Genomic DNA, 15,887 nt, shown 5'->3' with positions numbered 1-15,887 from the left:
TGTTTACTATGGTGTGTGTCCACTCATGATCCCGTCTAATCAACCGGTTCTGGTTAGGGTTGCCAGATCCCCCTTGGCCATTGGCAGAGGACGCTCAGGATAGGGTTGCCAGCTCCAGGCTGGGAAACTCCTGGAGATTTTGGGAGTGGAGCCAGGAGACTTTGGGGGCAGAGCCAGGAGCAAGGCTGTGACAAGCACGTTTGAACTCCAAAGGGAATTCTGGCCATCACATTTAAAGAGACCCCATTCCTTTTAAATGCCTTCCCTCCATTTGGAAATAATGAAGGATAGGGGCACTTAAGAACATAAGAGAAGCCATGTTGGATCAGGCCAGTGGCCCATCCAGTCCAACACTCTGTGTCACACAGTGGCCAGCAAAAGAAAAAACCTCCAGGTGCCATCAGGAGGTCCATCAGTGAGGCCAGGACACCACAAACTCTCCCATTGTGTCCCCCCCAAGCACAAGAATACAGAGCATCACTGCCCCAGACAGAGAGTTCCAACAATATGCTGTGGCTAATAGCCACTGATGGACCTCTGCTCCATATGTTGATCCAATCCCCTCTTGAAGCTGTCTATGCTTGTAGCCGCCACCGCCTCCTGTGGCAGTGAATTCCTTCTTTTGGGGCTCATAGAATTAGACCCCCAGTCCAATATTTTTAAACTTGGGAGGGGGGTGTTTTGATGAGAGGCAAATACTATGCTGAAAATTTGGTGCCTCTACCTCAAAAACAGCCCCAGATAGCCATAGATCAATTCTCCATTATACCCTATGGCAGGGGTGGCCAACGGTAGCTCTCCAGATGCTTTTTGCCTACAGCTCCCATCAGCCCCAGCCATTGGCCATGCTGGCTGGGGCTGATGGGAGTTGTAGGCAAAAAACATCTGGAGAGCTACCGTTGGCCACCCCTGCCCTATGGGAATCGGTCCCCAGGAAGCATAATGGAGTGCCCAGCAAACATTTCCCTCCCCCTTGCTTTCTGATGACCCTGAAGTAGGGGGACGGCCTCCAAACTGGGGGATCCCCTGTCCCCAACTGGGGATTGGCAACCCTAGGTGGAGCCTGAAGAGGACAGGGACCTCTGAGGGGTACGAATCCACCCTCCAAAGCAGCCATTTTCTCCAGAGGAACCAATCTCCATCATCTGGAGTTGAGCTGTTAATTCCAGGGGATCCTCAGGTCCCACTCCCACCTGGAGGCTGGCATTTCTCGTTCTGGAGCAGGGTGACTGAGGGTACAATCCGCACTTGAGAAACACGTTTGGTTTGGCCATAATATAGACATGGAAGAATGGGATAAACTATGGAAACAGAACTTGAAATTAATGAAACCAGCAGATTTTAGAGAAAATCTATACAAAATGGTATATAGATGGTACCTTACACTGGACAGGTTGGCCAAAATTTATCCCACGTACTCCAATAAATGCTGGAAGTGTCGAGAAGCTAAAGGGTCCTTGTTTCATATATGGTGGCAGTGTAAAGACGCCAAAAAATACTGGTCACAAGTTAATATTTGGGCCCAAAAGATCTTATAAATACAAATTAACCATGTCCGGAATTGTATCTTTTAAACATTTGTAGACAAAACCTGCCCATGACCAAGCTGAAACTGTTACTGTACATAGTTACTACTGCTAGAATACTATATGCCAAGTACTGGAAGAAGGATAAAATCCCTAATAGAGATGAATTTATTAGTAAGCTGTTAGATGCTGCAGAATCTGATTTAATGTCCACAAGGTTAAGAAATGGTAATTTGCAAAAATGTCAGGAGGAATGGGACCCTTTTTATAAATGGGTTAAAAGTAAAGGTTTTGGTTTGGAGTAACTATAATTCTCTTTTGCTTTCTTATCCTCTCCGCCTCCCAGTGTATGACTGGGTAGTTGTTTTTTTTGATGTTAGATTATGAATGTATAATGTGTTGTAATGAGGTGTGTAGTATGTTATTAGTTTGTGGTTTGTTGGTATGGTGGTATTCATGTGTTTGTTTTATGTTTTTCTTCTGTTATGTGCAATCTTTTCTTAATAAAAAACTTTTTCACAAAAAAAGAGAAACACGTTTGGAGAGATATGACAGAGGCAAAAGAACTGTGTACCTATATCATCAGAAGCGAAACCTTTATCGTGCAGGGGTTCTGGAAAATAAGCTGCCTTTCTCCCATCAGTTGCAGCCAGATGCCTGAGGAACGTACTGTCATATTACCACAAACTCCAGGGCACATCCACCCCTCTGTGCGAGCAAAATTATTTCCTTCCGGTGCCTCTGTTGCAAGCCATCTTGGACACGGCTTCCCGCAGCGCCCCAGAGTCTGTGGCCTCTGCTTCAGCCCTCCTAGTTGAAGAATTTCTGACTTTCATGAAGTTCCATCCGTGGCTTTCAGAGTTCTCCACCTCCCAGGTAACTGACCGGTCTCACCAGTTATTCACAGTTGATGAAACCGTTCCTCAAAAGATGTCAAGCAGATCAAAAGGATTTGCAGAACAACAAGAAATTTTAGAAAACCAAACAAAGGTTATAGATATCTCTTCATTAGATGCACAAGTAGAGTCCCACGCACAAATCGAAAGGGAAAAAAATATTTAGCAGTTTCATCACCAAAATGATATCTTCAGTCTCCTTAAGAGACCTGAGAGCCGATTTGGTGTAGTGGTTAAGTGTGCGGACTCTTAATCTGGGAGAACTGGGTTTGATTCCCCACTCTTCCACATGCATCTTCTGGAATGGCCTTGGGACAGCCATAGCTCTCGCAGAGGTTGTCCTTGAAAGGGCAGCTTCCGTCAGAGCTTTCTCAGCCCTACCCACCTCACAGGGTGTCTGTTGGGGGTGGGGGGAGAGATAAAGGAGATTGTGAGTCACTCTGAGATTTAGAGTAGAGGGTGGGATATAAATCCAATTTCTTTTTCATGATCTATTTTGGTGACATCAACTTTCAGGTTTCCCTCTTTTGACAACAATGGGTGATACTTTAAATTGTTTAATCAGTGAGTATACGAACTTTATTTACTGTTCTCTGTTCAGAGCCCTCACAGTGCCAACATTCTGGAGGAAGCAGCCTCATTGCTAGAAGAAATGGACAGAGATCTGGCAAGGTTCTTGAAGGACATGTGCGTGCAACCAGGTAGCTGTGCTCTGCATTGACTTGGAGGTCACTGGGGGAAGACAACCAATAACCTCCACTGAAGGGGGGAAACCCTACTACAAATGGACTTAGAAGTGGGCTGGGAGCCAGCCGTGTCCTCTGTGGTTCTACAAATCAGTGCTGCAAGGGTCATAAGAAGAGCCCTGCTGTCAGACCAATGCTCATCTAGTCCAGCATCTTGTCTCATACAGTAGTTGACCAGTTCCTCTGGAGGGCCAACAACAGGGCACAGAGGCCAAGGCCTTCATAAGAACATGAGAAGAGCCCTACTGCATCAGACCAATGATCCACCTAGTCCAGCTTCCTGTCCCACACAGTAGCCAACCAGTTCCTCTGGAGGGCCAACAACAGGGGCATAGAAACCAAGGCTTTCATAAGACCATAAGAGCAGCTCTGCTGGATCAGACCAGGGGTCCATCCAGTCCAGCATCTTGGCCCACACAGTGGCCAACCAGTTCCTCTGGAGGGCCAATAACAAGGCATAGAGGCCGAGGCCTTCATAAGAACATCAGAAGAGCCCTACTGCATCAGACCAATGATCCACCTAGTCCAGCATCCTGTCTTACACAGTGGCCAACCAGTTCCTCTGGAGGGCCAGTAACAGGGCATAGAGGCTGAGGCCTTCATAAGAACATCAGAAGAGCCCTGCTGGATCAGACCAGTGGTCCATCTAGTCCAGCATCCTGTCTCACACAGTGGCCAACCAGTTCCTCTGGAGGGCCAGTAACAGGGCATAGAGGCTGAGGCCTTCATAAGAACATCAGAAGAGCCCTGCTGGATCAGACCCAGTGGTCCATCTAGTCCAGCATCCTGTCTCACACAGTGGCCAACCAGTTCCTCTGGAGGGCCAGTAACAGGGCATAGAGGCTGAGGCCTTCATAAGAACATCAGAAGAGCCCTGCTGGATCAGACCAGTGGTCCATCTAGTCCAGCATCCTGTCTCACACAGTGGCCAACCAGTTCCTCCGGAGGGCCAAAAACAGGGCATAGAAGTTGAGACTTTCCACTGATGTTGACTTAGGGTTGCCATACCCCTGGTCCAGCCAGGGAATCCCCTGGTCTTTGGGGATCCTATCTGCTGCCCCCCCCCCATCTGGCCAGGGGGGAAACCCCTCTCCCAAACAAAGACACTGTTGTGCAACATCCCTTATGCAATGACCTCACTGATGTCACATGACAATGCTCTTGAGTTTTGGGCAAACTCTATGGTTTTGTAGCAAAACAAACAAACAAACCCTAGAGTTTTTGCCCAAGACCTAGATCCCCCTGCCAGTAGCAAGGTAGAACCTGGCAACCCCGTGTTGCCTCCTGGCTCTGGGCTTCAGATCCCTCATGTAAGCAATGCAAGCAAAGGGTATTAGCTCACTCATGGCTTCCTCTTGAAAACTGGCAGCAATGTGGGAAAAGACAACTGACACCAGTGGCCATTGGTGATGAAAGGTCTGAGTGAAATGGCTCTCAGGCTCTAGCAGAGTTGCTGCAACTGGGTTATGCTTGTCCATGGCCACCAGCAGACTTCAGGGCAGTGGCCCACCTGGAAATTTCCCTGTAAGCTAAACGGCCTTTCCACCCTGAAGCCTACTCTTAGACGCAATCTGGCCATGGCTGCCTAGGTGGTAGGGATGCCAGCCTCCAGGTGGAACCTGGGGATGCCCCAGAATCACAGCATATCTCCGAACTACAGAGATCAGCTCCCCTGGAGATGCTTTGGAGGGTGGACTCTCTGGCATTGTACCCCATGAAGGTTCCTATCCTCCCCAGGCTCTACCCTCCAAATCTCCAGGAGTTTCCCAGCCTGGATCTGGCAACCACCAAAGGCCAGGAGTGACCTGGCAACCCTGCGAGGTGGGGAGGAGTTGGGGCAGGTCTGTGGGCAGGCAATGTGGGTCACTCTGTGGAATCTCTTGTCAATTCCCAGAGGAAGACCGCAAAGAAGCCCGACTGAGCGGGGTGAGACATGTGCTTCAGCCAGCCCTCAGCACTCTGTTTGTGGGTAAGAGACTCTTCTGCATCGATCAAACAACTGACTTTGTTCTTCGTATAAAGGGCTTTTTTTTTTAGCAGGAACACACAGGAATGCAGTTCCGGCTGGCTTGGCATAAGAGGGTGTGGCCTGATATGCAAATAAGCTGCTGCTGGGGGTTTTCTACAAAACAGCTCTGTGTGAAACAATGGTGACATCAGGGGGTGTGGCCTAATATACAAATGAGTTCTTGCTGGGCTTTTTCTGCAAAAAAAAAGTCCTGTTTGCATGCTTTGTTTCTGCACTTCCCTCCCACCACACTAGCTGTAGATATTCAACCAATATTTGCCACTGGGGCATGGTGCCCTAAGGAAGCAAGAGAGACATTCTGCATCTTGTTTTTGCAGGATACCTGAGGATGGACACTTTGCTGTACATTTGGGACCAGATCATCCTGGGTCTTGAGCAGCCCTCATTCAACTGCCTCCCGGCATTCGCTGCGGTTTTTCTTCTCTTGCTCCAAGACCAGCTTCTCAAGTGTCAGTCCGTACGTTAACGCCACCCTCCCAGAATCCTGTGAAAATGGTGCCTTTTGTTTTACAAACTGTCATGACAACAGAGGCAAAGCCAAAACCTAATAGGCATAAAAGGCAGAACAACAATGGACAGCGGCTTAAATATATCGCTCACTGAAGAGTTGCCAGTCTCCAGGTGGAAGCTAGAGATCTCCCGGAATAACAACCGATCTACAGACTGAAGAGATCAGTACCCCTGGAGAAAGTGGATGCTTTGGAGGGTGAACTGTGTGGCACTGTGGCCTTCTGTTGAGTTCCCTTCCCTCTCCAAACACCACCTTCTACAGTCTCCGCTCCCAAATCTCCAGGAATTTCCCAACCTGGAGCTGGCAACCCTAAGATAACCTAAACACATTTAAATTTTAAGAATAACTTACACAGATAGGATTGCCCCTCTCTCTCTCTCTCTCTCTGGAGATTTTTGGGGCAGAGTCTGAGAAGGGTAGGGACCTCAGGGGGGTATGCCATACAGTCCACCTTTCAAAGCAACCATTTCTCCAGGTGAATTGTTCTCTGTCACCTGGAGATCAAGGGAGGGGAGCAGCTGCTGGGGAAAGAGGAAATGAAGACTGTATTCAGGGGAAATGCACTACTGTGCTTTTATTGGTTTGTTTTAGGGAATGGGAAAGTCTCCTGACTCCACTCCTAATGTCTCCCGGCCCCATCCCCAAAGTCCCCAGATTTGTTCTGAGTTAGACCTGGCAACCCTATACAAAGGTTTCTGATTCAAGTGCTGGATTTCATGACGGGAGCCCACAGAAGTGAACTCCTTTCCCAAAGGCTCAAATAATTTCCCTCCTTGTCTTGTGCACAATCTTTTTTTATTTTCAATCAAATGAATCATAAACACATTCTCTTATATACATCTCTTAAGAAGGGAATGGAATAAAACAAAACAACTGCAGACTGAGTCATTAATGATAGAGTTTACATTCCCAGATCTATGTCAATATCACTGAAATAAGGCCTTTTATCCTATGTATGTAACCTGTACAGAAAAAGTTTAATTAAATTTCTATACTCTGATAATCCATCTTGGAAACCAGCTTCTGACTTAATTATGTCACTGATATAAGAAGCCCACATATAATTATACATTTTTCAAACGTATAATTTGAAATTTTTCAAATGTAGGAGAGCCAGTTTGGTGCAGTGGTTAAGTGTGCGGACTCTTATCTGGGAGAGCCGGGTTTGATTTCCCACTCCTCCACTTGCACTTGCTGGAATGGCCTTGGGTCAGCCATAGCTCTGGCAGAGGTTGTCCTTGAAAGGGCAGCTGCTGTGAGAGCCCTCTCCAGCCCCACCCACCTCACAGGGTGTCTGTTGTGGGGGAGGAAGGGAAAGGAGATTGTGAGCTGCTCTGAGACTCTTTGGAGTGGAGGGCGGGATACAAATCCAATATCTTCATCTACCTCACAGGGTGTCTGTTGTGGGGGAGGAAGGTAAAGGAAATTGTGAGCTGCTCTGAGACTCTTCGGAGTGGAGAGCGGGATATAAATCCAATATCTTCTTCTTCTTCTTCTTCAAAGTTTGGTGAGCTAGCCAGAATATAAAAAAGATAAAATCAATTTACACCAGTTTACTACCTAATCTTATCTAACTACCTAATCCTATCTTATCAAACTGCTTATCTTTTTCCTGCAGAGGGCTGAACTGGAAGTGACGCTAAAGGTTCAAGGACCGGCCTTGTCCATTCAAGAGTTCCAAGATATGATGGGAAAACACTTCTTTGATGAACTCTACAAACAGTTGCAAAGAGACAGCCACCAACCCTTCCCAATCCATGATCCCACCCAAGGTGAGTCGATTGGTTATCCTCTTCAGGTTATTTCCTTCCTTGTTCTTGGTAGCCCCCAAAATAGCATCTTAGAGGCATTGCTCTTACAGAACAGGTCAAATAAGCTTTTTATTAGCTCTCAAATGTATTACAATTGTTGGACACACTGTGGAGCACCAGTTACATGAGAAATCTGGATTGCCATCACTCCTCCTTACAGATGTCCAGCTCTTGTTCATGTGCTTTTAGCTGGAGCATATGAACAGGGTCAGAACACAAAATCCTACCATTTTCCCAACTTCTTCTTACTCCCTCTGGCAAGGCAAAAACAGAAAACATGATGATATCTGGAATTATCCAAAGACAGAAGTGGCAGTCCAACTGTATTTCCAAACACATTTTTGAAACTGTGCAGGGGAGATGCTAGTTCTTACTCGTATTTTCAATTTTTCTTTTTTCTCCACTTGAGCTTTTCCTCCATGGAGCTATAGAGATTCCCGAATAGCAGCACCTCCGCGGACAAAGCCAGAAGACAGGAGGAGAATGAGGTACCTATGGGGTCGCTTTGTAGAAAGATAGGTGGTGGAGCTCATCCAGGGATTGTTATGCAGCTGCACCTACTATTCAATGGACTTCTATTCTCTGGTAATCCATCTTGGAAACCAGCTTCTGACTTACGTAATTATGACACGGATATAGGGAAAAGGAAAGGTCCCCTGTGCAAACGCCAGTCGTTTTCGACTCTGGGGTGACGTTGCTTTCACAACGTTTTCACGGCAGACTTTTGGACAAGGTGGGCAGGAGGAGGGGAAACCCTCCGAAAGGTTCAGGAGCTGTACTCCTGTGAGCTCCTGCTGAATCCGAGGCCTGGGATTTTTCTTGTTATAAGCTGTGTGGTGAAAGGAGAAGGCTTCCCTGCTTGGCTGCTGTGGCATCATAAAAGGAAACTCAGAGAACCAATATGAAATGCACAAAAAGGAGATGCTTCACAGTTTAGTTTGTCAGCAGTTCTCACAATATGAGAACTCATGGACATTCAACGAAATTGCTGAGCAGATGGGTTAGAATGGATAAAAGGAAGTTCTTCTTCACCCAAGGGGTGATTAACACATGGAATTCACTGCCACAGGAGGTGGCGGCGGCCACAAGCATAGACAGCTTCAAGAGGGGATTGGACAAACATGGAGCAGAGGTCCATCAGCAGCTATTAGTCTGTGGCAGTGATGCTCTGTATTCTTGGTGCTGGGAGGGGGGACAGTGGGAGGGCTTCTAGTGTCCTGGCCCCGCTGATGGACCTCCTGATGGCACCTGGGGTTTTTGGCCACTGTGTGACACAGTGTTGGACTGGATGGGCCATTGGCCTGATCCAACATGGCTTCTCTTATGTTCTCATGTTCTCAACATGGTGCATGTGGGCACCATGAGCCCACCAAAGGATTTTAGAAAGTGTAAGGTTGACAGATCCAACTGGGGACTTTGGGGGTGGAGCCAAGAGCAATGTTGTGACCAATGTTCCCTCTAAGCTGCAGAGTCTTGTGAGCAAAAATTCTACTTTGTGAGCTACTGGCATTAAAGTTGTGAGCTACTACATAAATTATTGTGCTCCTGGGTCATCCTTCCTGAGGTAAGGCAAAAATGTGTGAGCTGGAGGCTAAAAATCTGTGAGCTAGCTCACGCTAACTCAGTTTAGAGGGAACACTGGTTGTGACAAGTACGACTGAACTCCAAAGGGAGTTCTGGCCATCACAATTAAAGGGACTGTGCTCCTTTTAAATGCATTCCCTTCATTGGAAATAATGGAGGATGGGGGCACTTTCTTTTGGGGCTCAAAAAATTGAACCAACTGGTCCAATCTTTTTGAAACTTGGGGGGGTGTCTTGAGGAGAGGCACCAGATGCTATGCTGAAAATTTGGTGCCTGTACCTCAAAAAACAGCCCACCCCAGCCCCAGATACCCACAGATGGTTTCCCCCATGTGGAGGACCAGTCTCCATAGGGTATAATGGAGTTCCCCGTGAACATTCAACCCCCTTGCAATTTCTGATACCTCTGAAGTGGGGAAGGGCTCCCAAACTAGGGGATTCCCTATTCCCACAAACTGGCTCTTGTAGAAGACCAAGACAGGGGAAGCCACAGAGAGGCTGAAATCAGAGGGCCAATTTGAGCCAACATAGGGACAGCTCCCAGGTGGATTAAAAAAAGGAATGTCAGAAAGGCACAGCAGCAGCCCGTCCCACTCCCACACTCACCCTATTCTCTGATGTCTCTGAGACAGATCAAATAGCTAACACTTGGGAAGTGGTAGCAAATTTTTCCACTCTGTCCATCTTTCTGGGTGTCTGATTGCGGGAGTGTGCAAGTGAGGCAGATTGGTGGTGTGAACCCGCCAACCCACTAGGCGCTCACCAGTATTCTTTCTTTTAAAAAACTGCACAGAGCGCATAAGCGCATGTGCGCATAAGCGCATGTGTGCATGAGCACACGGCCACTAAAAATGTAAGGGAAAAGAAAGAAACCCAAACTGCACGAAGGGGGTGGCGTACAACAACCCTGGGAATGCTCCAATGCACTCCCTGTGCAATATATGGGCACAGCGTGATTGGGATCTGGCTGCTCCAGTTTGGGGTGGCGCAATTTGAAACACCTTTGGTGCACCTGAAGCTGCCTGCCAGTACCCAGCCGGTGAGAAGCAAATGAAACTTGTCTTGGTTTTCAGAGAGGAACGGGTGTTGCTAAAGAGGCAATGTGAGGAAAGGATGAAAGAGGAAGAGAGGCTTCAAAGGGTCAGAGAAGAGGAAATGAAGAGGTAGGATCCCAAACCTAATATTTCCAGTCTCCCCATACCTTTTCTGGGTTGTGAAAGACTTGCCCATTGCATTATGCTAAGTATTACACATAGGGGTGCCAGGTCTGGGCTGGGAAATACCTGGAGGTTTTTGGGGTGGAGCCTAAATAGGCAGGGTTTGGGGAGGGACAGGAGTTCAATGGAGTCTAATGCCATAAAATCCACCTTCCAGCGATCAGTTCACCTAGAGAAAATTGAGGAGAGGCACCAGATGCTGTGCTGAAAATTTGGTGCCTGTACCTCAAAAAACAGCCCAGCCCAGCTCCAGATATCCACAGATGGTTTCCCCATAATACCCCACAATGACCAGTCTTCATAGGATATAATGGAGTTCTAGGCCATTTTCTCTAGGTGAACTGGTCTCTTGTCCAGGGATTAGGTATAATCCCAGGAGATCTCCAGCTACCACCTGGAGATTATAAACCAAAAGCAAGCCACTGTGACCAAACTCTTAAAGCATAAACATTCAAATTCTATTTAGTGCATACAATTATTTCAAATACAAAGGTGCTCCTTATACAAATTTCACAAAATGCACTCACTATAAAGTCCAGCATTCATAGATGAACTTTCTATTTAAATACTTTTATCTCTTTTGGGATGAGGATGGCAGTTAAAAGTCCCAAATACATAATACAACACTCAGGTTCCTTTCAAGTTCATTGGTTTGTTTAGAAAGAACGTGGCTCTGTTCTTTGTCACACTTGTAATCCAAAAGGACTATATGGAACACTTTTGTATTTGAACTAATTGTATGTAGGGCTTTTTTTGAGCAGGAACGCACAGGAACACAGTTCCGCCTGGCTTGACATCAGGGGTGGGGACTAATATGCAAGTGAGTTCCTGCTGGGTTTTTCCCACAAAAAAAGCCCTGCGCAAAACGATAGCAACATCTGGGGGTGCGGCTTAATATGCAGATGAGTTCCTGCTGGGCCTTTTGTACTAAAAAAAAGCCCTGATTTTGTGCACTCAGGGCTTTTTTTTTAGCAGGAACACAGTTCCAGCTGGCTTGGCATCCGGGGGTGTGGCCTAATATGCAAATGAACTTCTGCCGGGCTTTTTGTACAAAAAATCCCTATACTAAACAATGGTGATGTCAGGGGGTGTGGCCTAATATGAAAATGAGTTCCTGCTGGGATTTTCCTATAAAAAAGGCCCTGTGGGTACTAAATAGTATTTAAATGTTCGTGGTTTAGTAATTTGGTCATAGTTGCTTGGCTTTGGCTTCAGATCTATATTTCCATGATTCTCTCTTTTCTTCTGACCACCTGGAAACTGATAGTCTGAATCACACAGAGTAAGAGCCCAGCCACAGGGGGGGCCCATTTATAGTACTATTAGCTAAATCAGGGGTGGCCAAACTGTGGCTCGGGAGCCACATGTGACTCTTTCGCACGTATTGTGTGACTCTTGAAGCCCCCACCACCCCTTCAGCCAGCTTGGAGAAGGCATTTGTCTTCGGCAAGGCAAACTGGCTGGCAGGTTGGAGAATGCATTTAAAGTTGAAGTTGCTTTCTTGCTACCTCTCCTTCCTCTTCCCTCTCCATCTGTTTCCTTTCTTCCTTCCCTCCCTCCCTGTCTTGCAGCTCTCAAACATCTAATGTTCATGTCTTGTGGCTCTCAGACATCTAACATTTATTCTATGTGGCTCTTACGTTAAGCAAGTTTGGCCACCCCTGAGCTAGATGTTCCTCAGAACAACCTTCTGCAAACTTAAGGACATTCTTACTATGCAAAAGAATAAAAATTCTTCACTCATTCCCTGGAATGAAAAAATTCAGATTATTAAATCTTTTATTTTCCCCAAATTTCTGTTTTTATTTCGAGCCATTCCTATTCTTATTCCTGAGGACTTATTTGTGGGTTGGCGTCGTTCGTTCTTAAGATACATTTGGAACAAGGGCTTATCTAGAATAGGGTATGCAACTCTTATTCGTTCTAAATCCTCAGGTGGTCTGGCTCTTCCGGATCTGCATAAATTTTATGAAGCTGCCATTTTAGGAGGCCTTGTCAGATACCATGATGCTGATTTAAATTCAGGCTGGAAGGTCCTAGAAGATACCTATCTAAATAACAAATCGTTTCAATCTACATTATGGGAATTTCCAAAGAAGAGACCTCCTAATATCTCCTCCAACCTTTTCCTTAAAGCCATTTTTCAGATTTGGGACAAACGCCGCCTCTTTTTAGCCCCTCCTATGTCTCCACTATCTCATTTTATGGATGTTTCTTGGTTTCAACCAGGGTTTTTTTACAAGTCTTTTCCAATTTGGAAAAAATATAATCTTTATAGGTTTGTGGATATTTTGTCCAATGGAAAAGTGCTCGACAAAAAATCTTTAGAAGAGAAAACTGGTGGGACAAAAATCCCATGGTTTGAATACTTGCAAATTAACAACTTGGTGACATCACTCTCAAAGAAATACAATTTCAATCGACCTCTTACTTTCTTTGAATCCTTGCTACAATCTCCTTTTTTAAAGCGGAAGGGACTGATTTCATTTATCTATAAGGGTTTGCTAGACATTGATGCTGTTGATTTGTTATCCTATCAAGAAATTTGGCAAAGGAATAGTTCAATTAATTTTCAGGAGGATGTTTGGCAACAAATCTGGTCATCTCCTTCGTTTGTTTCAAAATCATTGAATATACAATTACAAACTCAAAAAATTTTGTTCCGGTGGTATTTAACACCTCAGAGATTAAGCCATATGGCGATAAATCAATCCTCCAAATGTTGGAAAAATTGTGGAGAGGTGGGCACATTTATACACTGCTGGTGGTCTTGCCCGAGGGTGCAGTCGTTTTGGGCAGTAATTGTGGCAAAAATCAAGGATATCACGGGCTATAGTTTACCCTTAAGATTGGAACTCATTTTGCTTGACTGTTGGAAAGGTATTTCTATTACTTCTCTCAATAAATCCCTGATATCCCTTTTACTAGCTGCTGCTAAAATGGTGTTAGCCCAATTTTGGAAATCTCCCAATATTCCTCCAGTTAAAGCCTGGTATGCTAAAATCTGGGAGGTCTATGCTATGGACAAGATAGCAGATAGTTTATGCAATATAAATAATTCAGAAGGTAACGATTCTCTGATGTACAAGTGGCTTCCATTTCTTAAATTTTCTTTTAGTCCTGTAGATCAGATGCGTACATGTATTCCTGGTAGATATTATGACATTATTAATTTGATGTAATTAACATATGGACAGAGTACTTATTTTTTAATTCAGCTGCCAAGTATGTATGTATGTGTGAATGTATGTATGTGTTGTTTTGTTTGTATTTTGTGTATATATATATATTCTGTTTTCTACTGGTATGCTATGCTTATACACAAAGAATGATTGCAGATACAGTCATTGATTGCTTTATTTGTATGTTTACTAAATTCAATAAAAAAGTTTTTGGACATAAAAAAAAAAAAAAAAAGAACAACCTTCTGCAAACTTTTCATGGGGTTGCAGGCAACAGGAGACTCTTCTGCTGCAGAATTTAGAAGCAGCCACGAGGAACTATGAAATGCAGAAACGCCTCCTGGAAGAGCAGTTGTCACAGGTATCCTCCTTCAGCGGGGAATGAAGCTCAATAGATTGCAGAGAGCCATGTGTAACTTTAAACTCAATGTTGACTTTGTGTGTGTTGGTTGTTGGGGTTAGTTAGGCCAGTTCCCACTATAGTTAGGCCAGTTCCTACTAGTTAGCAGAGTGTTTATATAAAGCTATAAAAGCCAGAGTGTCACTTAACCAGATTACTCAGCTTACAGAGCTACACAAAGCCACCTTGGAAATTTAACATGAGAAATACTGTTCTATTGGAGAAGTACACATTAGATAGGAAAGAGCAGAGACAGGATAGATCACTAACTTACTAGCTAAGGATAGAAGCAGATGGCAAGAGGACTATCTGCCTCATGGTGCCAAGAGCAGACAGCATGTTGTCCCTCCTGGTGTGCTCAGGGAGAAGGGCATTGTGTGTGTGTGTGTGTGTGTGAGACAGAGAGAGAGGGAAAGAGGGAGGGAGGGAGGAAGTTCCCTGAGAACATAATCTACACTTCGAAGGAGGAGTCCAGCAGGACCTTCAAGACCAACAAAGTTTTATTCAGAATTTAAGTTTTCGTATGCATGCATATTTCTTCAGACATATGAAAGCTTACATTCTGAATAAAACTTTGTTGGTCTAAAAGGTGTTACTGGACTCCTACTTTGTTTTACTGCTTCAGACCAACATGGCTGCCCACCTGGATATATCTACACTGCAGAGGAATAGTGACAGAAGAATAAACCTGTCGGAAGGAAGGGTCAGTAAGACTATCTAGCTATCTAGTCTGTTGTCAGGATGGCTAGAGGCTGAGACAGGGGACAGCGCCTTCACTTCCAACATTTGTATCAACTGATGCTATCCTACTTTAGTCACTTTATGAGAAGTTTAGACTTACTGGACAAGGCAATTTAGCTAGGAAAAGCTGGAAGAGGCAGGAAGAAGAAGAAGAAATTGGATTTATATCCTGCCCTATACTCTGAATCTCAGAGTCTCAGACCAGCTCACGATCTCCTTTACCTCCCATTTCCCCCCCCCCCCAACAGACACCCTGTGAGGTGGGTGAGGCTGAGAGAGCTCTTGCAGCAGCTGCCCTTTCAAGGACAACCTCTGCCAGAGCTATGGCTGACCCAAGGCCATTCCAGCAGGTGCAAGTGGAAGAGTGGGGAATCAAACCCAGTTCTCCCAGATAAGAGTCCATACACTTAACCACTACACCAAATGGGCTCTTTGGCAGGAGATCCCCTGGTTTGGAGGCCCTCCCCCCCACTTAAGGGTTATCAGAAAGAAGAAGAAGAAGATGAAGAAGATATTGGATTTATATCCCGCCCTCCACTTTGAAGAGAGCGGCTCACAATCTCCTTTACCTTCCTCCCTCACAACAGATACCCTGTGAGGTGGGTGGGGCTGGAGAGGGCTCTCACAGCAGCTGCCCTTTCAAGGACAACCTCTGCTAGAGCTATGGCTGACCCAAGGCCATGCTAGCAGGTTCAAGTGGAGGAGTGGGGAATCAAACTCGGTTCTCCCAGATAAGAGTCTGCACACTTAACCACTACACCAAACTGGCTCTCCAGTGGGGTGGGGGGAAGAGGAAGACTCAAACTCAGATGGATTGACTCAGTCAAAGGAGCCATAAAGGCCCTCAGTTTGTGGGAACTGAGGAAGGCTGTTTAGGACTGGATATCTGGGAGGTCATTAATTCACCAGGTCGCCATAGTTCCAAAGAGATCTGATGGCACTTAACACACACATCAAATGGTGATAAATGGAATTTGAGAATCTTCCTTGTCAAACTTTTTGACTATCTGTTATCTTCCAGGAGAGGCAGTTTCGCTATGAAATAGAAACAAAAGCAGAAGAGCAGATCAGCAGATTGCAGGCTGAAATCAATGGACTCAGAGACTGGAAGATGGTAATTACACCTCACCCCCAAATGTGTATTTTAATGAAGAAATCTACTGCTAGGTACCAAAGCGTACGGTGTTTCTAGAGAAGGTCATTCTTTAGATGCCTGTGCTTCTGGCATTTAATTTCATGGGCGAC

At 45.5% G+C, this 15,887-nt stretch overlaps 1 protein-coding gene across 1 annotated transcript in view; it reads left to right on the top strand.

Annotated features, from left to right (window-relative positions):
* Positions 1-15,887, top strand: part of LOC132586839 (uncharacterized) — a 28,269-nt gene that overhangs the window by 5,282 nt on the left and 7,100 nt on the right. The window contains exons 6-14 of the mRNA XM_060258971.1: positions 2,170-2,402; positions 3,024-3,123; positions 5,063-5,137; positions 5,515-5,654; positions 7,327-7,480; positions 7,929-8,007; positions 10,176-10,265; positions 13,772-13,862; positions 15,664-15,756. Of these exons, the coding sequence (XP_060114954.1) occupies positions 2,170-2,402; positions 3,024-3,123; positions 5,063-5,137; positions 5,515-5,654; positions 7,327-7,480; positions 7,929-8,007; positions 10,176-10,265; positions 13,772-13,862; positions 15,664-15,756 (1,055 nt within the window). The remainder of the gene's footprint in view (positions 1-2,169; positions 2,403-3,023; positions 3,124-5,062; positions 5,138-5,514; positions 5,655-7,326; positions 7,481-7,928; positions 8,008-10,175; positions 10,266-13,771; positions 13,863-15,663; positions 15,757-15,887) is intronic.

Source organism: Heteronotia binoei, chromosome 18, assembly GCF_032191835.1.
Source record: "Heteronotia binoei isolate CCM8104 ecotype False Entrance Well chromosome 18, APGP_CSIRO_Hbin_v1, whole genome shotgun sequence".
Classification (NCBI taxonomy): Eukaryota; Metazoa; Chordata; class Lepidosauria; order Squamata; family Gekkonidae; genus Heteronotia; species Heteronotia binoei.
The sequence above is the reverse complement of the archived record's forward strand: the minus strand, read 5'-3'. Positions and strand labels throughout refer to the sequence as shown.